Source organism: Neopelma chrysocephalum, unplaced genomic scaffold, assembly GCF_003984885.1.
Source record: "Neopelma chrysocephalum unplaced genomic scaffold, ASM398488v2 Primary Assembly neopelma1_119, whole genome shotgun sequence".
Classification (NCBI taxonomy): Eukaryota; Metazoa; Chordata; class Aves; order Passeriformes; family Pipridae; genus Neopelma; species Neopelma chrysocephalum.
The window spans coordinates 4,560,315-4,585,461 of record NW_020897781.1 but is presented as its reverse complement, the minus strand read 5'-3'; the positions used below and the strand labels follow the sequence as shown (position 1 = coordinate 4,585,461).

General features: G+C 39.5%; 1 protein-coding gene across 2 annotated transcripts in view; it reads left to right on the top strand.

Moving 5' to 3' along the window:
- Positions 1 to 25,147, top strand: part of GNAS (GNAS complex locus) — a 138,102-nt gene that overhangs the window by 88,324 nt on the left and 24,631 nt on the right. For both annotated transcript variants that reach the window (XM_027697586.1, XM_027697587.1), the window contains one exon: positions 12,323 to 12,420. In XM_027697586.1, coding sequence (XP_027553387.1) covers positions 12,323 to 12,420 — 98 coding nt within the window. The remainder of the gene's footprint in view (positions 1 to 12,322; positions 12,421 to 25,147) is intronic.

Genomic DNA, 25,147 nt, shown 5'->3' with positions numbered 1-25,147 from the left:
AAATATTTCCCCAAAACAGTGGGCTGCTCTTTGGGAATTACTGAAGGACGTGCCTTTGGTCAGTGCTAATCGAGTAAGTGTGTGACAACACAGCCAGAATGTTTAACTGATCCTTTAAGAATGCAGAAACCCTTGTCTGCTTTTCTACTTTTTGTGCTCTGTGAAATTATCAGCTACAGGTGGACACGGATGGACAGTGCTGTGTGAGGAGTTTGGGTATTGTTGGGAATTGCCCTGCCCAGAAGGAGTGAAGATACACTCAGCACTCTGTTGATGATCAGCTGGTGTTCAGTGATACTGAATCTCTCCCTTTTGGAAGAACAGTGGAGTTTTCTTGCTGATTCAGACTCTGTGTCAGCCAGACTTTCCACAGAGGCTCCACGCACACGTCCTTGCCTCAGCCCTCCCAGTCCTAGTTAATCATTCAAGGTGCCAGCAGACCCAGAGTAAATGCACAAAGGATAATTATTTGGTTGATGATATAACTTTGTGCCCACTCACTGTGATTAATTTCTCCTGTATCTCAAGCAGGCTAAGTAGCAGAAGCCCATGAAAATACAGTTTGCAAACACTGAACTCTTCCACACCGAGAAGATATTTTTATTAATTACCATGAAGTACCTTATACTTGCAGCAGTACAGCAGTGTTTCAAAGCTGGTATTTCTCTCTCTGTGCAGTGTTCCAGGAGGCTGAGGGGAGGATTTATGGTGAGGTATCAAAATCACAATTCATTTACACCAGAATTTTTTTGTCCATCTAGGACTGACCAGATGCTTGAAATGAAAGTGCAAGTGCAAATAGCAGTAAGATGTGGGATAGTTTGCACCACAGCAAGGTTTTGTAACTCTTGATTTGTAAACATTATTGAACAAACTACTCTGTCAAACCAGTGACAATTACCTTTTCCACCTGTTGCTGCTTCTAGGAGTTTCTCTGCTTTGGACAGCCTTTATCAAAAGGAAAAAACCAAACCACCAGAAACATACTTTGTATACAAGGCAGAAGTCACGTGGTATTAGCAACTAATTGGAAATACTGTAGTCTTCAAATCCAGTCATTTTCAAAGTTCAACAAGTACAGACAGGTTGATGGAGGGAGGGGTGTATAATTCTTCTCTAGCACATAAAATGTAGTAATTGTCATTTTGTCTTAAAGCATCTTAGATAAATTGGATATTTTGAGATTTTTAGCGTGACACCTCTTTAATTTGCACATTTGTCAGTGTTATCCATGGGAATACTTGGTCCCTTCATGGATGATCTCCAGTACTAGGGGCACCAAAAACCCTCATGCTTTGAATACAGTTTTAGAATACTGGAGAGAGAAGACAGTGATTCCTTACTCCACCCCATGTGCTCCTGAACTGGCTGGGTGCCCACAGCTCTCCTACTGCCATTGTTTGTGATAGTTCAGGTTGTGAGCTGTAACAATGCTGTAACAATGCTGTGACCTACCTCGTAGTGAAATACTTGGTTTTCCTTGTCTCTTCTGTCTTGGGGGGGGGTTTCCATTCAGTTGGAGTGCAGTGGGGTTTTTTAAATTTTCCTTTTCTCTGAAAGCAAGGGGTAACTGTGTAGGGGTAAGCGAACAAGCCAAATATGTATGTGTTACATTTACTGTTTTTTATATAAAAATTAATGTTCACTATGTATTACATCTGGTAGGATACATGACAGGAAACCCTTGATGTCTAAAGCAGTAGAAACATACTTAAAAGGTGCATAAGTAATTTCAAGTTCACTGATGAGTCTTTGTGTTGAATGACACACAACTTCAGGAATAACAGTGCTCCCATAAAACTAGTTTTTCTTCTCTGAGCAAAGGTATTGTCTTAAATTTTTAAGCCCTGAGTCTACAGAGCTTTAGGCATGTGCATAACTTTGACTAGTGGCTTCCTTCTTTGGCATGATTAACTATTTCATATGTAAATGTTTGTAGGGTTGAGGTTTTAAACTGGATGTGCATTAGCCACAAATGTTGAAGGACTACTGTTGGCTCTCTCTGCCCTGGGTGATTACATAAGCGAATCTGTCTCTGATTTCTGAGCTTGAATGTAGGTTATAGTCCTTTGGTACGTGAAAAAAACGAACCTGCATTTTAATTGCATGATTTAAATCAAGTTAAGGTCTGGAGTGTCCCTAGATGCCAGCTCTCAGTGCATAGTGTCAGAAATCACAGTCCTTGGGTACCACTACAGAAATAATTTTGACTTTGTTACAGATTAATTAAAAGTATTTTGAAAAAATAAGTTTCTGTCAGTGGAAAGAATAGCCTTGTGGGTACTTATGCTTCATATCTAAGGAAATCTTGATTATCTACTTCCTCCTCGAGTACACTGGCAGAAGAATTTCATAAACTGGCAGGTGAACTTTTTCTGTCTAGAGTATGGATGTAGGAGGAGGGAGGGCAATTTTTAGCAATGTTAGTCCTGTGTGATGCTGACTATTTTGAGTTGTAGAACTTGCCTTCTGCCTCCTCCATTTTCTTCATGGGGAATCCTATTTCAGCTGTTTTGAGGACATACTTTCCTCAGTATCATGTTTGATGCTGCTCCTCTCTGCTGTAGGAAGAACAGGAAGGTAGGGGGAAAGAACATTTGTTACCAAGGGGGTATTCTTTGGGGACTGCAAGTACTTAGCACCATGCTCTTCTAAATACAAGTCTGCTTTGCTTCCCTTTAAATGCCCTTTTCCTAAACATGGATTTGCCAAGCTCTCCAGAAGGCAGCACACAGACGTACAGGGATCAGCACTAGGACTGTGGAGTTTCTTCTCCAGCTACAGGAGATTTTCTTTAGAACATGAGGCCTCCTTCTGTACATGCAGGAGTAGTTTAAATGAAGTTTAAAATACACCCCAAAATCTGTGTTTATAATTCCCTGGTGCACAGGTGGAGGTAGAATTCAGATATCCAATCAAGGGTCAGTGTAGTGTGAAAGGCAGCAGAATGTAAAGAAAAATGTGGGAGCTTTGCAGTGTGATGCCAATACAGGGGTCTGCCTCCACATGTAATCTAGGATTCAAAGAGCAACTTTTGTATTCTGATATTCTAATTCTTTTCTTAGTCTGTGTCTCCATCTGTTTGCTTTTGCAGGTTTTGACTTACAGGAAATGTGTGTCATTTGTGTAGACCATATTGTTCTGAATGAAAAAACCCTAAAAAACAACAGCTTGAGTTAAAAATAATGGTACAGTGCAATGCTAGGTTAAACATTCCCTTCAAAGCTGGAAATTGAGTATGTTGGAGATCTATTAATTCAGCACACTTGGTATTAAGAAGTTAGTTTTTTTGAATACAAGTTGTAGCATATGGGGAAAGGAAAAGGGTAGTACTGACTGAAAAGAATTCTGTCCACATAATCATGCTGGTGTTTTAAAATATTGCAATATTTAGTAGGTAAATGTGTAGTTGAAGCTTCCAAATGGCATTTCCATCACTGTTGTCCTTTGATGGATTTAGCTCAACACAATTTTATGTGCGTGTTTTCAGTGTCAAAAATCAACCTCAGAAGTAGTTTCAGTAATTCAGACTAGCTGTATATCTGTCTCAAATGTCGGGTGATGTTGGGTTAGCTGGGTTATAAAGGTGATATTTTTATTCCTCTTCTGCATACCAGACAGTGGTTAGGATATTTTCTTCATCCCCAGTACCAACTAAAATAGTGGCCTTTTTCTCATCACTTTCTTTTGCTCTTACTTTTAGAAGAGGGAGGGAAATTTCTTTTAGGAGAGGGAGGGAAATGTTATCATTATGTCAATGTTTCACACTCCGTGATCAACCAAATTGAACCAAGCTACAAAATAAAACCTCTTTATTTTGGGTCATAGTCCCTTCATAATTCTCAGGTTTTAATGAAGTATTAAAAATAGCAGGGCAGGATTTATGACTGCCTATTTTTAATTGGTCTGGACTCAGCTGAGGAAGAGGTCTCTTGAAAATACCATTATAAATTCAGCAGGATGGTATTCAAAAAGTAGTAGAGTCAGAATATTAGCTATTGAAAGGCAGAATAACAGGGCAATGACTCCAGCCCATGGCTCTCTAGATCAAGGCTGTTTAGAAGAGATGTGATCATTTTTAGGGTGTTGATGAAATTGTCTGCAGGTCTCTTGGTCCCCATCTATTTTTTACTACACTGCTCCATTGTAGTTATTTTGAATCTCCCACTGCCACCGCTGCTGAATAGTTTTATTCTGGTTTCTGAGTGGTGTCCTTGAGGCCAGGCTTTACCACATGCTGGCTTCAGCCTCAAAGCCCAGCTTAGCATCCCGTGTGCCCACAGCCATCCCTTCCCTCTCCTGCACACCATGATGTACCACCCGCGCTTGGCCAAAAAAACCTCCGGTGAGTCGCCGGTGTAAATCAGACCATTGAACCAGTGCAGGTTAAAAATAACCCTGGTAACCCTTACTCCTTCACTCTTCTATTTTGGGGAGATTATTTTTAACAGGGATCAGTTTTGAGGGCAGATTTACAACCTGGCCCGTGGGCAGTGTGGTACAAAGGAGGTGGTGCACGGGGTGTGAGGCATTAACGTGCAGCGGGGTCAGAGGGTGGGGTTGGAGTCCTTAAAATGATTTTGACACCAAAATCTTCAAGAAGGTAACAAGATAATACAATCTCAGTAAGAAAAGATGTGAACCTGGATCTCTTTGCTGCCAAAAGTGTTCCTTAATCATGTGGGCAACAGAACAAAATTATCTGTCCCTGCAGATAATCACCCTGATGTGTATAATGATAGATATATTATTATTCCTCTCTAAATACATCATGGAAGAAGAAGAGAGCTGTTCTGGTTTGACAGCATCACTGGCTTTATAATGTAATGACAAACATACTCACTGCAGTGGAGGACATTTCCCATGGGGATATCTCAAATGTCACAGATTTTAGGGTGTGGAAGTTGGCAAAATATTTTCTTCAGTGAATACACTCATGGGAAGCTGGGAAAGGTGGGAGACAGAGCTTGGTTGCTTGGGTGTCTGGATAATATTGTATGCAATTTGGATAGTTACCACAGAGAGAAAATACTGGGGCTCCAGCATTTTCTTGTCCAGATTCTCTTTGTGATTTTGAGCAAGACACCTCAATATCCTCTGTACTTTTTTTTTTTAGTGCCCTCTGTATCTTGGTACCTGTAAAAGAGTGATAAATATATATCTTCAAGTTGCATCTTGAGGTGCAAAATTGGTAGAAAATACAGATATGTAAATTATTTTTACCTTGAGGATGTTAATGGTGTTAACAGAAAGGAATGGGAAGTCTTACAGGCAGTATCAGTGGTATGGTGCTACATCCTCTGAAATAATCCTTGCTTACTCTTTTTTAAATCTCTATTACCTTATCTACAGAGCATCTCCTTCTTAATGGGCTTCCAGATAATCCAATTGAGTTTACCTGATCAAGTTTACTATATATTCATTGAACAAAAAGCAACTAAATGATGTGGTATGAAAGATATTTTCCAAACCCTAATTTAAGGCTCGAAGGAAATTTCTCAGAGTTTTATTAAACTTTCCTTCTTAGCCAGAGGTCTACAAAAATAGCTGGTGGATGAACTGCCTCTGTTACCGTTCTCCATTGCCCCGTGAGAGTGATGGAATGGGGGAAAGACTTCTTTGTGAGCCTTTTATGCTACCAGCAAGTTTGATCCATTAATGAATTGCCTTCTTTCCATATGTTCCACTCTGAAGAAGCAGAGGAACACTGACTATTCGGTTTAAAATTGCAGAGGAATCTTGATGGAACGGGGAGCAGGGAGCACATATCTGCCAGCTCCCACCTTGGTGCTCTCACCAGAAGTGAGTTCTTCCTCCCTAAATTGCATGAGGAGCTGTGTGAAGGGATTCCATCCGAGCTGTGTTCTAGTACCAGCAGATTGAGCTTCTGTGCAATGAAAGTAGAAATAAAAGAGAAAGAGTGTAATATTATGTTCCCGAGGACTTTTAACCAAAGGCACTTTGTAGATTGTGGGTAAGGATTTGTGTGTTGGCACATTTCTCAAATGCTGTGGTGTTTTGAAACTCTTAACAAAGGGGAATAATGTAAGCTCAAACTTGACAGAAGTTTCTTAAATAAAAATTTGCTTCCCACTGGCCATTCCTTGCAGCAACATCCAGTTTAATTTGTGCTGGTAGAAATGTGAGGTTACTATAAGCAGCAACCCAAAATATTTCAGCATCATTCTTCTTTTCTAAGCATGAAAAGCTGTTGATAATGAGACTGAATCCTTGCTGAAAATATTTCTGACTCAGTTATGGGAAGTGCTGAGTACTCTGGCCTCTCCCAAAGAGTTTTGTGTTCAGCTCTGGACACATGCCAGTAACTGGAAAATATCTTCAACTATTTGTAGGTATGTGTTTCCTTTGTGATATCATCAGCATATTTTCCCTAAAATAGCAAGCAATAATTAACACTTGTTCACACCATTAGGAATGCAGATGTTTCCCTATTCAAGTAAGTGGCTTATTAAACTGTCTGATTTGACAAATTTAACACATTCTGGTATCCCTGCACAAACACAGCAGGAATGAAAAGATGCCGTGAGTTTCCTTCTCCGAGTGGCCTTACAGTCAGTAATAGTCACTTGATTTCCGATATGAGCAGTGAAAAATAAATCAATTTGTTGTCTATTTATCTGTCCTGGAAGGAGAAAATCAGCTTGTGCAGTTTGTCTTGGAATGCAGCGAGCTGCTCTGCCATCCTGTGACCTTGCCCTGTTCCAATGTGGTCGGTCAGTGGAATGCAGCAGAACTGCTTGGCTGTCAGGAAAGGAAAGTTTCTGTGCCCCCACTTTGCAGAGTTGGTCTGTAAAGGGGTTTGAAACCAGTGGTCAGTGTTATTTTTAAAAGCTGAACACACTGGGAAGCAAATGTCCTCTGAGATACAATTTTACAGTTAGAAGCTGGCTTGGTTTGACCTTTAATCATTAGGTTTGTAAGTCAGTGACCTATTTAAAACTCTTATTATGAAATGTGTAACTCCATGGGACAGTGAACTTTGCCCAGGAATTGAATCCCAGTTTTAACCACAGCATTGTGTAATGGTTGTACACACCTTTTAGTAGGTAAGGCTTTTTTTCAATGGCATTGACTTTTGCTGGAATTAGTAAATAAACTGTTCTAATGGAGGATCCACCCTATATTATATTCTACAAAGAAAAGGTAATGTTGCATGTCCATGCTAAGTTTCCTGTGACTTTGGTGTCACAGTGGCAAGAACTCTGCCAGTGTTTTTCCCTGCCAACATCCTAATGCCTATAAAACATTGCTTCATAAACATTTTTTTCAAAGTCTCTTGAGTATTTATATATCTGGAGGGAACAAAACCTTGTAGACAGTATGTCCAGTTATTCTTTCATTTTCTGCTAATATTTTATGCTTTTAGAATGCCTCTCAAAGGCAGACCTTGGCTCCTTTATTTTTTCCCAGGCCTGGAGTTTGTCTCTTGAGGATTATTTTTTTTTAATAACTAAAATGCTCAACCTCCAAGTTCTTTAACACTTGATATGGTTTGACTTTTATCAGACCCCCTATTTACCTGCTGCCATTTATTAAACTTCCTGAAATTTTCCAATACAAGTAAGTTTTAAACTTGAGTAGACTCTGCAATACCCCTTTTCTAATCAAGAATTGTGCCAGCAAGATCTTTCTGAAACAAAGTACTCTTTTCCAAGCATCCCTTTCACATGATGATTTCCACTGAGGGGTTTTTTTCTCTGGAGGTCTGCAGAGATTCCTGTAAGTGAATACAAGTGATTTACAAATGTTGCCTGTTGACTCATTGGATTGGGAAGCTTTCAGCAGGTAGAGAAAGCTTCACCTAATAAATAAAACATTAATAATGAGATACATTTCACGTAAGTATGACTTTCTAAGTATTGTGGTGATATGGTATGATGAGAGATGAGGCTTCCTCATCATCAGCAAGTCGTGGTCCTTGATCCTTCAGTTATCTAAGACCAGAGAAGTTTTACCCGGACTGGGGATTTTCTCAGAGTTTTTTATAGTTTCTGTGACCTGTTTGTTTGGGATTGTGCCCAGAAATCAAACTATGCCCAGCCCAGCCTGAGCAGATTTGAAGTCAGGCCCTGTTTGTTCTGTTCAGATTTCTGTTACATTGGCATTCTTCTCCCTACTCGAGGATTTCTCCCTCTTTAGGGTTATGTTGGTGCTTCAAAAAGTGTAAAGTCTGTTCTGGTGGTGGGTAAATGCTCCAATCCTGACACAGTGCTTAGGAAGAACTTGCTTCTCACCTTCCTTGGTGGTGCCATCCTGTCACCACTTCTGTTGACTCTTGTTGCTTTACACAGCTTCAGCTGTAGTTTAAACAGGATCTTGGGTGTGTGTTGTGGAACTGCAGCATTTTTTATTTTTTTTTAATGGAAAATGACATAATTTGAATTTTCTTTTTTTCAGTTTTAAGTACGCATAGGGCAAGAATGGATAATATGAGCATATACTGCAAATGCTATGGAGCGTTTGGAACCTAACATTTAGATCCTGTTTGTTGTGGAATGTCATCTCAAACCAAATTGTTATTTAGTATTATTTGTTTATTTTAGCTGTTTTGTGAAGAGTTCCATTTTATAGGGCAAGGAAAACCTGTGTTGATGCTGCTGTAGAGTCTGTTATATTAGAATGTGCCAGCAAATGAATCAGTGTTGTGGAAACAAGAACCAGACATGTAAGGACTAGTTTTCTGGATATTTCTTTTCAGGAAATTTTCCTGCTACTTTTGGTTAATTTGTTTCCTAACGCATTATTTTTAGAGCTCTCGTACAAATTAGCCCTATTTAACTCAAAACAAACCCTGTTGCTAACTTGATTTTTCTAGTGGCCTCTGAAGCCCCTGTTTTACCTAAATACCTCACAAATCTTGTGGTTTTACTTGCCTTCCCTGTGAGTAGCCCCAGGCTACGTTCCATGATTCAGATGGGATGCTGAGGATTTCTTGTGTTATTCTTTCTCTTAAATATTATTTCAGAATTGTGGTTAGTGTAGGTGTATTGGGGAGGAGGGAGAATTTGTTTTCTTTGCAACCAGTTACTATGTCTTAATTCCAGAATCAGTCACTACTGTAAGGAGGCTCCCAATAAAGCAGGAGGGGAACTCTGCAAACCTGGTTCTGCCTTTGCTTTGGTGAACACCTTCCTAGTTTACAGTTGTGTAACCTGGGTCAGCATTAGCCCCAACATGTGTGAAGATGGATTTGGTGTGGCCTAAAGACAAAAAGTGGTTTGTTAATAAGAGACCTTCATATTTGATTATTACAAGTCATGTAGTTCAGTCTTTAAAACAAAATTAATACAAACAAATGACAAAAAAGACCAAAAGAAACATCAAAAAGCCACCCCCAAAACCCCCCACTGTGTCCTAGTATAATAATCTATTACTCATTACTTGCTGTAGATCCTGATTTTGAAATGCCAATAAAAAGTTCAAAGAATGTGGACTTAAATTCTTTTTCCATCCCACATGGACAGTTAATAACCATACTGAGGAGATTGCTTAAGCATTGCTGGTTATAGTTCAGATTAACAGGACAGGCATAAAGGCAGTCTTAAATATTTTATTGCTAATTTGGCCTAACAAGGCACAAACATTGATCTTTATCCCATTCTTGTAACTCACATATTTTCTTAGAAGTTAAAACTGCCTTTAAAACACAGGGAGGACTCTTCTAAACAATATGTAACTGCTCTGGTAAACTAAATCCTGGGCTTTTGATTATCAATGTGTTTATGCTAAGGCCAGGCACTGGGTTTATTTTTCATCTCATTTTAAGAGTCTGATTGTGGAAACTACTCCAAATGTTTCTCCACAAGGTATGATGGAGTTTGGAAGTTCTTTGAAATAGTTGGTTTGTGTCAGCTCTCTGCCAGAGTGTCATAGTTACAGTGAGAAGCAGTAATGAGGAAGGATTTTTGAGGCAGGGTTTTACTATGCTGTGACTTCTTTTATTAAGGCACTGCCTGTTTTTCACTTTATATCTACATTTGATGATGAAGAATGTTTTACTGTGCTTTCTGTAAACTAACCTTTGCCTAGTATTTGTTTACTTACTATAAAGCAGGATGAAGTGAGTATTTGGGGGCATATTTGGATATAATTGGCTTGGCCGATGCTGACCCCAGTTTGAAGCAGATGTCTGTTTTAGAACTATATTTCTGCCAAATAGTTAATTAACCATCTGAAGTCTGGTGTAAGTTATCTTGATGAGAATTTTAAGTGGTGTCTGTCCATTTCAATCAGCTGCTGTTTCAGCAAAAAAAAATCTTGTACAATTGCTGATTCAATTTTTCAATTTCCCAGCTTTGTAGTAATAAGTTGAGTGAGTCAGATGATGTTCTGTATTTTTCAACTGTTACTTTTGAAAATAAATATAGAAACCTATCCCAAAATGGGCTTGGTACAAATAGAGTGAGATTGCAGATAATTCCCCTTCTCCCCTTTCCTTTTTCTTCCCTCTCCTTTTTGCTTTGGAAAAATATTTTCTTCACTGTGCTGTGACAGAGTTGTAGATTGAAGGGAGTTAACAGTCTCCTAGCTGCCAAGAAATTGGAAATCTTCAAAGTTAAAGCATCCAACAAACATAATTCCAGCAGTGGGAGACAGAAAACTGGACTGGAATTAAGATTTTGATTCATCTCTTACGTCCTTTAATAGCAAAAGCAAATGGTTGTACAGTCTGCAAATACTAAAAATCAAGTAAAATTTTCTTACCTACTTATGCAAGAAATTTAACTGGTCTTTTTGTTCATGAACAGTTCCTAAAGGCATGGAACAAAATGAAAAGATGCATCTCATACTGTATATAAACAAAATCTATATATTAAAAGAAACCAGGACAAAATGTAGAAGTGTATGTTGCATTTACTTTGGCTGGTGTGTATGTGCAGTTAGTGAGTATTTGATAGCAATAAAAGCAAGATCAAATTTACATCTGATAGGCTGTTTCCATCATTGGTATTCACATTTGTAAGATCACACAGTCACATATGATCTTATACAAGAAGAGGATGCTTTTAAAATCAGCATCACTAAATTTACTTTAAGATGCCATTATGCATCTTTAAGATGCAATTTAAAGGATCTACTGTTCTGTGCAGTTTTTTAAAAGATATTTTCAAGTGAAACCTTTGAAGTCACATTTGGATGTGCCCTTTCTTTCTTTGTACTACACTGATAGTAAAAGAATTTGAGAGACTGATATCCCAAGAGATGGAGGAACCTTGAAGCAGTAAAATGGCTATTCAAGATGTGTTCTTTTTCTTTAAAATAATTCTGCTGTTAAGAAAAGGCTGGAGGGGGGGAAATTGAATATAGGCAGCAACTATTTTAGAGGTCTTATGCTGCTCTGGATTAAAAAAAATTATTTAGAATAAGCTACCTGAGCCACTTAGAATAAAAGTATTTAGTCCAAAACACTTTAAAGCCCTGAGGGAGAGCCAAGAAAAGCCCATGGTCGTTGATAAAAGGAATGCCCACAGTGGTGTGTGTGTATTTAAGTCATCAGACTGCTGCTGTTCTTTCTAAGTATTCTGAGTTCTTGATGATAGCCAGAAATACAAATATATGTTGCACACGCCCTGTTGGAGTCAAAGTGAATTTTTTATATATATAAAAGAAAGGGCTTCTGGTTGTGCTTTATACTTGTGTTACAGGTTCAGCAAAGCTGAAGCATTGCATTTTTGGCTGTCTGCTTTCGTATCTTGGCTTATAATTTTTAAGGTTGAGACAAAACAAGATCTGGCCTTGTATGATTGTATTTCTTCCATAGTTCAATGTCTTTTTACACTGTAAAAGAACAAATTTTGCAGATACTCTGACTTAAGTGATACAGACTTAAGTAAGGTACAGATGTCTACATAGTCCCCAAAGGTACTCACTAACTTGCAAAGTCATGTAAAACCTAATCATTGTTTGCTACCTTTATGTAAGAATTACTGAGGAGTGTTTCATTGAAGAAAAAAAAATTGTGTCAGCCACATAAATGTAACATACAAACAGTGGAATTGTGAGTTAAAGAACAAATGTACCCATTAGCATTGATTATTAAAAACAGAGTTGTCATTAATGAGAAGTTAACCCTTCTTAGGTTTGGACTCAATCAGAATGCTGGAGAAGCAATTCTTTAAGTGTTACAGAACGTTAAACTAAGAAAGCCAACTGAACTTGTAGTCAGGTTCTAAACACTGCTTAAAGATTTTTGTTAAATATGCTGCTATTTCCCCTTCATTGCATCATTTAATGATATGTTACCATTTGCTGATGCTCCTCATCTATAATCCATTTTGCTAATACTGTTTTCCTCTTTCAGGAGTTTTATGAACACACAAAAACACTTTGGCAAGATGAAGGTGTGAAAGCCTGTTATGAGAGATCTAACGAATATCAGCTGATTGATTGTGCACAGTAGTAAGTATTGCTTCCAGTGGGCTGGAGATGGTTTTGTTACTGACTGCTAATGACTGTGATTTGCATGTCCTGATGATTATTTTTCCATACCTTGGAAAAGGAATGTCTGCTACATAGAGAATTCTTGGTAATCAACTATTCAGAGAGGTGGTTGTTAGACAGTGTCTACATTGAGAACCTTGCAGATGCTGTCAAATGGTCTTAATACAGGCTGACCCCTTAATGAAGGGACAGTTATATTGTCCCAAAGGCTAAATTTCCTCCCTCTCCCACCTCAGGTACTGCAGCAGGTTTCAAAAGTTCAAAAGTACATTGGTATGAAATAAGCCCATGTTTGTCACTTTAGTTTCTAGTGCAGTTTATTCATCCAAAACCAAAGAGATGGCAGCAGCAATCACGGGAGGCAGCCTGTGATCAGTCACCAAGACTTCTGCTTGTGTGCCTTCCTGCACATATCTGAGAGATTCATTCTCTTCTGGTATTTACACCACTGTGATAATTAGTATTGTCTTGAGACACTGCTGCATGTTTGCAGTTACTTATCACATACAGCAACATACTGTGGTTCAGAATTTTGTGGCAAAGTGCTAGTGATAATTGTGACCATTCCTGGTATTTTTGTTGTGTTATACTCAAGAATTGCAGGACTTATATTTGGAATATTAATAGTTAAAAATATTATTTCTTAGTTTATACTCTCTCTACTTCTTTTGGAGAAGCTGAAGTAAGGTTTAGTGGTCACAGACATGCAGGTTTCTCCTTTCACATGATGATGGGCAACTGCAGTTTGTCTCGTACTGCATCTCTGAAAGAGCACTTGATGAAATAAAATCTATATGGTTCTTTTTTTGTTTGCTTGTTTAGGTAGACTGAAAGGTAAATCAACAATTAGCTCTGTTTGAAAAGAGACAAGAGAGATAATTTTACTATGACTTGCACAGCTCTAGGTCTGTAGGAGCCTCTTTGAAGTTTTGCCATTGTTTCCAGTGTGAATTTGTTTGATGTGCAGTGATGTCTTTTGCATTAGGTGACTTATGTTTGATCATTTGGCACGGAGGTTTTTGCGAGTTCAGTTGCTACAAAATAAAAAATTACTACAAGATTTTCATTTTCAGTCAACTATCCAGTAAATTTTGTGTTTCTAGTGTGAAGTTGATAGAAATGAGGAAAAGCTGGTTTTGTTTCTGGTAGTGCTTGGTTACCTCTTTCTGGTTAATGTTTGTTAATAGTCAGCTTCTGTGCTGGGAAGAAGTAAATATTGTTGAGCACTAAGAGGCTTTTGTGTTGCCCTTTCTTGTGAAAGAGGAACAAATTTTGTTCTGCCCTGAAAGCACAGAAGAAAGCTAAAATTCCTGGACATTGACATTTTCATGGATCAGCAAGGGAAGTAGCCTTCATGATGGCTTTACCATCCTGCTCCATCTAGTGGAACACTTAATTCTACATCATGGGCTGTTGAGCCAAAAATAAACCTTGAACATTGCTGACAAATTAGATTTTTTTTCTGGGGGAAAAAAAATGTTACAGTCTTGCAGAAGGAGCTTTCTAATTGTTAATTTTGGTAGTTCTTGTCCTTTCTGGCATTTTTGACCATGCAGTGGCATTGTTTTTAATAGCAGAAAATGCATAGTAGGAGGTTTTTTAGTGGCAAAATGTTGGCTTGGAGGATAACATCACTTTGAAGTGCTGAACTTGTTCTTATCATATTAAATTAAATTAAAAAAGGGACCTGACAAAAATTATTTCCTGTAAAATCTGACTTGATTGATACCTCAGAATTAACCTGGTGAGCACCCACCAACAAAAATGTAGCAAAGGCAAAATATAAAATGTAGCTGAGATTCATCAAGTAAGGACTGTTTTAATTTGAATGTGCAAGCTGCTGTTGTTAGAGCTAATAGAAGTTTAAAAAGAAAGTTGAGCAAACTGTTGGGCTTGTCAGCTCTTTCAGAGAGCAGTTTTGGGTTCTGAACACTATTCCCTTTTGAAGTCCCCATTTAAAACAAGAAAGGCATATGGGAAATGGGAGATGGAAAAGTGGCTTTTCTCTTTTAAGATCAATCCAGTTCCCAAAATCCTTTTTTGCTCTTGAAAGTTGAATAAATTCTTAAATATTAATGGATTCTTTGTTCAATGAATTGCTTTAAAATTCTAAACGTTTCTTGTTCACAAAAATTACTTCTCAGAGTTGTTTGTAAAAAAATTTAATTTTTTTCAACTGTCATTCTGTGAAGTGTGAATTGCTTAGTGTAAAGTTTGTCTTGGTATGGGCTCATTTAACATTCTGCATTTTTTAAAAATGAGCGTTTTTTTCCCTGTTGTAAGTGACACAGTTATATATAGGAGGCTTTGCAAGGAGATTCTGCCAAGTGTTTAAAAATCAATTTTGCCTGTCTTTTAGCAGGGAACGGCGAGGAGCATGTATCTTACAGGGCCTTGTTTGTCTTTCAGAAATGTCAATATCAGAATAGAATTTGTTTCTGTTTCTGCCCCACCTGCATGAAATGTGTGCAGAGCTTGGGGGATCCTGGAGAGCTCAGGGGCTGGTCTGTCCTCGGGGACGGGGCACATCCCAGGGTTTGTGTGGCAACTGTTCCAGACAGCCTCCTGCCTGCTGTGCTTTGGGAACTGGCACGAGTCCTTTTCCTCCTGTTTCCTTCTTTCCCAGTGGGATGAGGGTGGCACTAAGGTACAGGGAAGGCCGTGAGGACTTACCTTGTTCCCTTCTGTCTGTCATTGCTGCTTTCTCAATTCTGCTTTTCATGGATAGAAACTGATTCTCCATGGGGACAGTTAAGCTGTAATCCAAGAGAAGGTCTTTTCAAAGTTCAGGGCTCGATGGCACAGCTGCAGGAGGCTGGAGCATCTGGAAAAGAAAGATGTTCAGGAGATGGCGGCTTAAACATCTGCAGAGTTTGTGCTGAGGAGAGAAGGGAGTTTTCTGGTGGGTCAGGAGCTCTCCTGGGTGGACAAAGCACAAGGGCAAAGCCACTTTTTGCTGCATGTTCATTCCCAAGAAAGTGGGAACAAATATTCTCAACCTAATGTGTTGTATCTCCCGAACTTAAACGTAGGTGTTCAGAGTCTGGAAATGGTATTTGTCACCTGTTGCTGAGCAGTGAATTTAAATACTGCAATGCTTCCTGCTGAATCACTACAACTCTGTGTCTCCCCATAAGAAGTGACCATTAATACACACTCTTTTCATTGCTCTGCCGAGTTCCTGCTCGTGTTGGCTCAGAAAAGACCAAAAGCCACAGGTACCTTCCCATTTCCCTGCAGTTGGGATCTTTGGAGGTGTGAAGCTGGAAGGCCCGGCCAGTAACCTCATCTGCTGGAGAGCCCTTCTGGTATCCTGCCCTTTATCCTCAAGCTCCCTGGCTAAATGAAAATGTCACTTTGGAGTAGCCCTGTTCATTTTGAAAGAGTAGCTGCCTCTGCTCATCATGAGCTTTACTGTACTTCCTGTCGAGGCATATTTGACAGTCTCGAGAGGCAGGGAAAGGAAAGGCAGCTTGTTTCCCTTTTCTAAACTGGACTTACCAAGTAATTAGTTTCATTTCTGCTTTTAGAACAATGTGGTCTGTGAGGTTGTCCGCAGTTTGTCTCTGAGAGGAATGTATTCTGTGAGGAGGGAGCATTATCTATGAGGAGGGCAGATTTCATTGCTCTTGCATCTTGCAGGGATTTACACAGAGGAGAAGGAGTGTTCCTGCCGAAGCTGCCATGTGATCCTGCTCTTGGCTAATAATAAACAGAAGAACACAGAAGTGTCTAGAATACAGAAAATCTCGAACGATGTTAAATTATTTACCATCGTTCACATTCCTTCCCTAAAGGCAGAGAATTGCATTTTATTTAAAATATATTACTTAGTATCAAAAATATAGGAGCCATTTCCACTGTGATGTGCCAAGACCTGTTTGACAAATCTATACCTTCTGTCAAATACGAACAAACGTGATCTCTTTGAAGTGCTGTTGCTAATACTTCTAGCTCAGGTTTCATTTGAGGAGGTCTGGTCTTAAAGACTCACAAATACACAGCAGAGTAGTCAGAGTAAGAAGGATCTTTCCCGTAGGCATGTGCTGTTTGTGGCATGAGGACATGAAGGATTGACACCGTGCTGGAAGGTCTGACCCAAAGTCTGAGGATGGCCTGAAGAAACTTGCTTTGATGTCAGTAGCAAATCAAAAGCAAAGCCTGGGTACATGAGCCTTCTGCTGCTTTTCCTAGAGTTGCTAATATTAGGCTGTGCCCACAGATCCTTGAATTTTTGCTTTAGTAGCCTTGGCCACTAATTTGAATTTGTGCTTCATTTTACTCTGTGCTTTCTCTGCGTACGAATCTCCTCACTGGCGCTTCCTGGTTTTGGCTGGGGTGGAAAAGGAAATAATGTGAGAGACAGTCTTTGCAACCCATTTCACACCCTCTGGTATCAGGAAGGGCTGGAAGTAGCATGGGAGAGCCCATTCTCACGCTATTTCCTGCCGCCAGCTCTTCCCCTGCCGCTGCCATTTCGGGAAGGAGAAGGCGCGGGGAGGCGGCTGCTCGAGGTGCGGAGTCGCGGTTCTCCAACTTCAGCACCAGCAGAGCCTCTCTGATACCTTGAAACTCTGCCAGGCTGCTCCAGAAGGGTTTTATGAGAAGTATTTTTTAAGATGTTTGTTTTTAAAATACTTATCAAAGAAAGGAGGGGAGTGCAGCTATTAACCGACTGCTGTGCGGGGCTGCTGAAGGATCAGCACATGTGGACACGCTGGTTTTTTAATTTCTAATGTGTTATGAGTTGTAAATTCTTTATATTTTTATTAAGATTTATGGTGTGTTTTATTTCTGGATTTGCAGACTTGTAGAGAGCAATTAAGAGCCCTGATCTGAGCACTTAATGATTTTCTTCCATGTTGATTTCACTTAATGACAAAGTTCCCTTCATGGAACATGTAGTAAAATGTGTTTGCTCAAAGTCTCACCTTTTTAAATAGTGGCTGATTTATCAGGGGTACTACTGTTAGTCTAGTTTCTTATTCATATTATTTATTATTATTTTTCTCTTTACTTTCTTTCCATTGGATATGATTTTGACAGAGTGGTTTCTCTTGTCTCCTGCAGCTCTGCAAGCCATGTCTGCATACTCACCTTTAACAGGACAGGAATTTCCCTGGCCTTTATTCCTGGCATACATGAGCTTCTTATGGACAGTAACAATTATGATGTTAAACATTCTCATGAGGAAGAATAATATTCATGTCCCCTTTTGCTGATCTAAAGCTGATGAGCTTGTCTACTGCTGTGTGAATTCCTTGGCAAGCCAGGGAGTAGACCTAGATCATCTAACTTCTAATTCTTGGTCTTGATTATAAAACCCACCTTACTTTATTCCAGAATGCTTAGAGATAACTGAATTAGGGTCTTCTCCCTGCTCATCTTCAGCCTGAGGGAATATTGAAGATCATATTTTAAACAAGGTTAAATTTCAATTAAAAAAAGAATAATACAGCCCAGGTTATACTTTTTCTGCAATCCAGTGGGGTATTAGGTACAGAAATAGGTTGCTGTAGATGATTGGAAGCACAGTAGCTCCTGTCTTTTTGTGACTTCAGTGAAGTCACTACTAACAACATGAGTCCAAATATATAGTAGCTGAATTATAGCCAACTTCTCCATGTGTGTGCCCTTTCTTGCTGACTGTCAATAGCAGGGATGTGCCTGCTGGCAAGTGCTCTGAAAACCAGATTACCTAAATTTAGCCAGTAAATGGATTATGAATCCAACACATGTTCCCACTCTTGTCACAGCTAATCATAAATTCATAATTTCAAGCTACACTCAACCCCAGATAAACTTCTCTGTCTTCAAAGTAAATTACATCCTAGCATGAAGCAAGACAAAACGAAAGGTGTCCTGGAACAGGTTGAGTGTTACCAATTAGGTGCTCCAGTAAGGAAAATACAAAGGTGATAGGCCATAATGGCCAAAAGACCTTTGCAAGTCCAAAATGTGAATAACTGAAGTCATACCACAGGTTTTTGGTGATGCCCACTGCATTGCTCTGAATCACTGTGAAGGGGTTTAGCTGTTTGCTCCGAGAACTCGATTCTGCCTCCACCTTCACTCACTCTGACACTTGGAGCCCCACGGGCCCATTGCCTTCATTCATCTACTGCTTTTATTTCTCCTTTGTTCCACACATCTGTTCATGTGCCAGTTCCTTTCTGGCCTTTGGCTGCAGATGCAACTTCCTTTCCCTGTCTAGTTGTAAATACTGGAGATTTGCCTTCAGCTCGAGGCTGGGCTGACCTGATTGAGGAGCGTGAAAAAGCTGGGTTGGAACTTCTTCCCCAATTTCCTGACCCAGTTCTGCATCCAAACACTCAGACTTTGCCTTTTGGTTTAAAACCATCTCTTGCTAGTGCCTGCAAGAGTTAAGGATAAACCCTGGTGTTCGTTTGGTGCCTGATTCAGTGGAAAGGGATGTTCATTTCTCAGTGTTACGTTTGGTTTCATGTGCAAATGGAGCATTTGCTCACACAACAGCTATTTCTTTGTTTCAGTAACATTCACAGGCACAACATTTGCTCAGGTTAGGCATGCACTTGATCAAGAGTATTTTCCAAAGTTTTGCATGAATGGTAACATTTTATTTAAATAAAATTTACCCATAAAATAGTATTTTTTCCTGAGATCATAAGCAGACACCTACATGATTTGGTCAGTAGATTGCTGTGCTCCTCTAACAGAGAAGTTTCATTTTGAGTGTCAGAAGAAGATCAGGAGAGTGTCAGGAAGGCAGGGTTTGATAACAGACATATTGACATTTTAGGTAGAGGAAAATACTGTGTGGAGTCTAATGTGTAGTTTGCTCAGGATGTATCTCCACTGATACTTTCTTTTAGTAGTCTGCTTTGAAACCAAAGTTTACCAAAGAATGTGAATGTATAAGTAACTACTGCTGTCTAAACCTAAAATGATGCATATTCAGAAGATAATTCTGTACTAAAAGTATTTGGCTACAGTCCAGAATTCTGCAGACAAAGTTCTTCAGCCCAATTTCTTGATGGGTGGCCTATACTCATAATGTTAATTAACAGAGTTAAAAATAATTCACTGAAGAGAAGAACAGATTCCTTGTTACTACTGGTAAAAATGGCAACATGTTGTTTGAAAAAGAATATTATGCCTGTATCACCAAATGATTTTAAACATACAGATAAAAGGCAAAAATGTGCAGAATCCCTGAGATTTCTATTTCAAAAGAGAAAATAAAATAATCTTGAGCTTTTTTTTTTAAAGCAAATGTCGGATGCATATTTTTGTAATTGCTTTCAAGTCTGTTTGGTTCAGTGGTGTCTGGATTTCTTAGTCAACATATTTCTGATACCTGTTCAGGCTTCTGCTTTGTTTTTTGTGGCTCTGTTCTCTGGAAACCTAGAAATGCAAATGCAGTGGAATTTTTTTTTGTGGGTGAAGAGAAAGAGTTGAAATGTAAGGAGATGGAATATAAGCCAAAACCTTCTGTTAATTAAACTCTTACTAATTTCTGCATTTTAATGGCAACAGGTTCCTCATTCCTTCCCACTGTTTTCTTTTCCCGCCCTCAGAAGTTTTTGTTGTGGCATTAAGTAAGAGTGTGAGAGAATATGCAAGAAATGTATGAAAAAACATTTTTACCCACTGAGGGGTTTGGAGGAGATGCTGTGAATATTGTATTGGTCTCTTGCTCTGTTGATAGGTACGAGTTTGTAACAGAATGGGAATTAGTGAACAACACTGGCTCTGCACATAACTGGGTATTTGTATACAGATTTATGCCTAAAGCTAAACTTACCTGGGATTTGTGTTGCAAAACAGGTAGAGAGTTGCCACCCTGAAAAGTAGTGTTACCAACTTCTAATCAAGGAGATGTGTAGGGTTGACTTTTGTTGATTATTTTGCTTGATGATTTGTTAAGTTTTGAAACGTCATAAGTAATTTTCCACCTAATTAAAATGACCAATATTTGTCAAACAACTAATATATTAGTAAACAAGGTGTCTTGTGCACTCACAGCCCTGACTCAACGTGCAATCCATTTTGAGAAATTTATCACAGCTGTTGCAGACTTGACACAAAATAATTTATTCAAGAAATTAGTGTGTTGCATTATTACGTACAAACAGTAAATGCAGCTACTACCATAGTATTCCCACACAGTTTTATTTTTCTTTCATGATTGTAAGGATTAAAAGAAAATTCAAGAGCCTGGATTCACCCTTACAGGAACTCTCCTCCTGTGAGTTAATTCATTAACAACAGGTTTCACAAGCGTGGCTGATTGTGTGGATTCCTTGGGGTTCTGCTGAGCAGCCTTTCATCCTTCCAGCGATGCCTCACATTCCTGGAGCGAGGGGATCTCACATTGTAGCAAACACTGGCTTGGGCTCCTCTTGCAAAGCTGATGGACAGACCATTGGTGCATTTACTGCAGGACAGGCCCAGGGTTGGAGGAGGATTGACACGTGCAGAAAGTCAGACAATTGGCAAAGCTACTTAAATGCTGAGAGCTCAGGATTCTCAGGTTTGCCTTCACCGTGTGTGGATCTTGCAATGATATTGCTCTTTTTTTCTATATTTTTATTTTCTCTGGGCCCAGAATATACGTTTTTAATGGTAGGGAAAATGCAACAAATTCACCCTAAAAATAACTCTGTTTACTGCAGGTGAGACTTCTGTAATGGCATTGCTCAAAACACACATTTCAAGAAAATCAGAATGAGTAAAATAGTAGATTATTGTGTACACAGTAATCCTTCAGTCCTCTGGTTTTTGTGAAGACAGGTAGTGGTCAGTCTGAACTGGGAATGAATGAATGAATTGGACCAGAGTGAATTAGGGTGAGAAGTTAAATAAGAGGAGGAATTGTGTCTATGTAAACTCTGTGAGGTTGTCATTCACCCAGGGTGTACTAGACAGTTGTATTTATTCAAGTTTTACCCATTAATATAAAAAGTGTGCTCAGTTTTACTATAAAATTCCCATAACCTTATTAAAAAACAGAGCAAACGACATCTTGAATTGCGAGTATCAGCTTTAATGGTGTAAAAGTCTTAGATTTTTCTGTAGTGATGAAAAACCATAGCTGTCAAGTGGTGAGAATCAGTCAAAGCAACTGTTAAAACTCTTATTAGTTCCTGAGAATTAATTTTCACTCACCCTTCCTTCCCATGCTCGTGCAACGTCCCTTTGTTCAGAGAAAGCCCTGAACGAGGGTTCTTTTGAGCTGTGGTTCGAACAAACTATTCAATATGAGACAGAAACAAGCAGAATAAAAGACTTCCACAGAGGCTGGAGCAGCCTTCCCCGGGAATCCCTCCTGCAGGAGGAAGATCTGCAGGCACAAAATACAGAGCAAGCTATAAATAAACGCTTGAGGAAACAAGAAGGAGCATGGCATTGATTGCATCATTTTTGCATGGCCTGTGTAAGGCCGGAGCGACCTTCCTGGGTGGATTTGGGGGTAGGAGTGCCAGGATAGCTGATGTGGGGTGCAGTGCTGGTGCACTAGGGGATCTTGAGAGGGAAGACCCCTTGAATCTGTCTGGCTGCTACTGTGGAAGCCACAGAAAATGCTGCTGCAGCAGGAAAGGGCTGCTGGAATGATGTGCTTCCCGTGCGCTCCCAACGTGGAGCAGGTGTGACTGGTGTTTTTAGGATTTTGCAGTTGACTCACCTTGGTGGGTGAGTAGCTGCTGGAACTTTTTGCCTGACCTTGGGAGCTGCTGTTTCTGGTGTTCACAGAAGGATCAGCAAGCGCAACAGCTTTTGTAGCACAGTTGGTTGTTGTTTTTTACGAGAGCTGTTATCGCTTGGGCTGTTCTGCTGCAGAAAAGGAACATCTCAAGATTGGAGGTTGACAATTAGGGGAATACTTTTATCAAACTAAGACCTGAAAGGATACTATAAAACTTCATTAAAGACTTGCTTTTAAAAAGGGAATTAAAAACCACAGTGTTCTGAAAGATAGAAGGCAACAGAAAATTCCTGATACAAGGATCAAATGAGGCCAGTACATTTGCTGGTACACTGTGAAAGCACCAGGTTCGATTCCCAATTATTCCCTGGGCTGAAACACTGCAGATACATCACTGCCAGTCCCAGGGAGAGGGAGAACTCAATGCTGACTTGCACGTTCTCTCCCTCATTTTCCTCTTCTGGGAACTCCACTGTTCCATGATCCACGAAAGCCTTTCCTCCACTGGGGACTTCCATTTAAATTTTTTTTGTCTGGTGCTTGCCTGCATTCACAGGTATTGCTGAAGTTACTGGTTTTGAGAGACCCCTGACAAAGATGTCTGCAGTACATTTGGTACAGATTTACCAGCAGGCTCAAAAGTTTATTGAGACCATGTGCTTGCATGCAGAGAACATGGTCATAAAATCCCGACTATAGGAAGGGCAGGCTGAAAATTAAAAAATAGATTAAGCTCATATTAGGTGAAGAAGTTCTCAAACTGATGCTGAGCTTAAGTAATCTTTACTTTTTATAGTATGTGATTAGTTCTAAATAAACTGGAAGAAATTGCTGGCAAACTTTACATGTTATTAAGAATAATTTTGTAGCAGGATGTGATTGATAAGTTTTGTGATTTGAAACACCATTTTTAACTGATTACTTTGTAGTATATTATACACTGATTTTGTAGCTGAAACGTGTTAGAATTATATTTAACTGTAACAACTGATTTTGTGTTAACTGTGTTTGTGTTGTAGTACACTAATTAAGTCTCTGAGAAGGGTTTGCACCATCAAAGCTAAATTACAGTGTGTTCATTACACAAGTGAGGGGTTTCAGTGTCTGGGTGATAATTTACACTTGAAACATGTTGGCTGCCCAGCAAAATTTCCTGTGAAGTGCCTTGGGTACTCCACAAGTTTTCCCTTCTCCCTCAAGGGTTCATGTAAACTGCAGCCCAAGGAAAAGCTAGAAAAGGGCTATTTTTAGGAAAGCTGCTGCAGCTGGGGGAGGGAAGGAGCCTTGGGTCCTAGAGGAGGGTCTGGAGGAGCGTGGTGCTGGCAGGACCCACATCCAGTCCAGGTCAGGTGGCCAAGTCCTGCTGTGGGGTCTTGACTGAGATTTGTGTTTTTTACAAAAAATAAAAAATAAAATCCTTCTGAAGCCTAAGTAATGTTTATAAACAAATGAAAATAGCAATATACGTGCAAAATCCCCGTGATGTGTTAATTTGCCCTTTTTGATTGTTCGTTTATTGTTATTAATGTTGGTAATACTTGCTAAGTTGCTCAATACCACACTATCCACCACTTCTGCTGCTAAGGCATCTCAGAGGGATTTTAATTATTTATAGTATAAAATATCAGGGACCATGTGCATCTTGAAGCTTCATATCTGGCAAGGCAATTTCCTTATATAGTTTCATGAGGACTGTGGCTGTTCTCTGGATATTCTTACATCAAATTGAGTCTCATGAGTGAGCCAATGTTGCTCGAGTCTCCAGATTGTTGTTTTATTTTGGTCTTTTCATTAGCTCTGCCTATCAGTACGTGTGCCATGAAGAACAGATTTTGCAGTTAAGGTGTGCAGCCTCCTTTCTTTTGCCTCAGTGTGAGTGGCTTCTCCTTGTTTCTTCTGGAGGACTCGCTGTTCCCCTCTGTTCCACAGAGCTGAACTGCTTTAGGATACACACAGTTTGTTATCAAAGGCCAGACTTGGGTGAAACATAGTTTCCCCATTTGTAAACTGGTGTTTTGATATATTTCTTATTCAAGAAAAATATGAAAGCTCACATCTGCAAAAACCACTGGATGATTTTGCGTAGTGTGAGGTTTTAAATGAAATCAGATGAGTGAAGGATGATCAATCTTTCGTGGTACTAATGCCAAAAAGTATTGCAATGTCATCAAGCATCTTGACATGATGAAGTGGTTTGGTAGAAGGAGTGAGAGGACAGATTTAGAGATCTGTTTTAGCAGCATAGATGATATATTCCCCACATGGGCATTCCAGACTCTAGGATCTTGCCATGTCACATGAAAATGTAGATGTTAGTATGTTAGTGTATTTTCAGTGCTGACTCTAATTCTCTACCCCTATTGTTCAAAGTTTTTTTCAGAAATCAGGTGTATAGTACATAGGAGTGTGGAATGTGGGGTTACAAGTAAAATGGACTCATTGGTGTCACAATGTGTTATCAAGGGAACCAGTATTTAAAATGTCTAGTTTTAAAGAGCTATTTGGAGAAGAACATGTCAGATTAAAAGTTGCTTTATTGTGATTTATGTAGCTGTTTCATTGAAGTGGCAAATATCAGAACTCTCTGTGCTCTTTCAGAGCTCTTGGCTCGGTAGGAGCCTTGATGCTTCTCCATTGCCTCTGGAGTACTTCCCTGTCCACCTCTTCCGCGGAGCTGAACTACTCTAGGATCCAAACAGTGTGTTCTCCTCTATGGTTTTCACCAGCTCTCTTCAGACATTTTGTGCTCCATTTCTATTTTCCTCCACAGTCTCCTCTCCGAGCACGTTGTGGATTGTGCAGCTGCACAGAGACATTCCCAGCGCATGAGGAGGGTGACTGGGGATCAGGCAGGGAAAAACAGGGCAAGGCAGGACTGGACAGGACAGGTCAAAGCAGAACTGCTCTCATTAAACTAAAAAAAACCCCAACCAAACCCCAAGCTTGGCCCTCCACCAATTTTTAGGATCAGAAAGGTGTTGAGCCATTTCCCAGTTT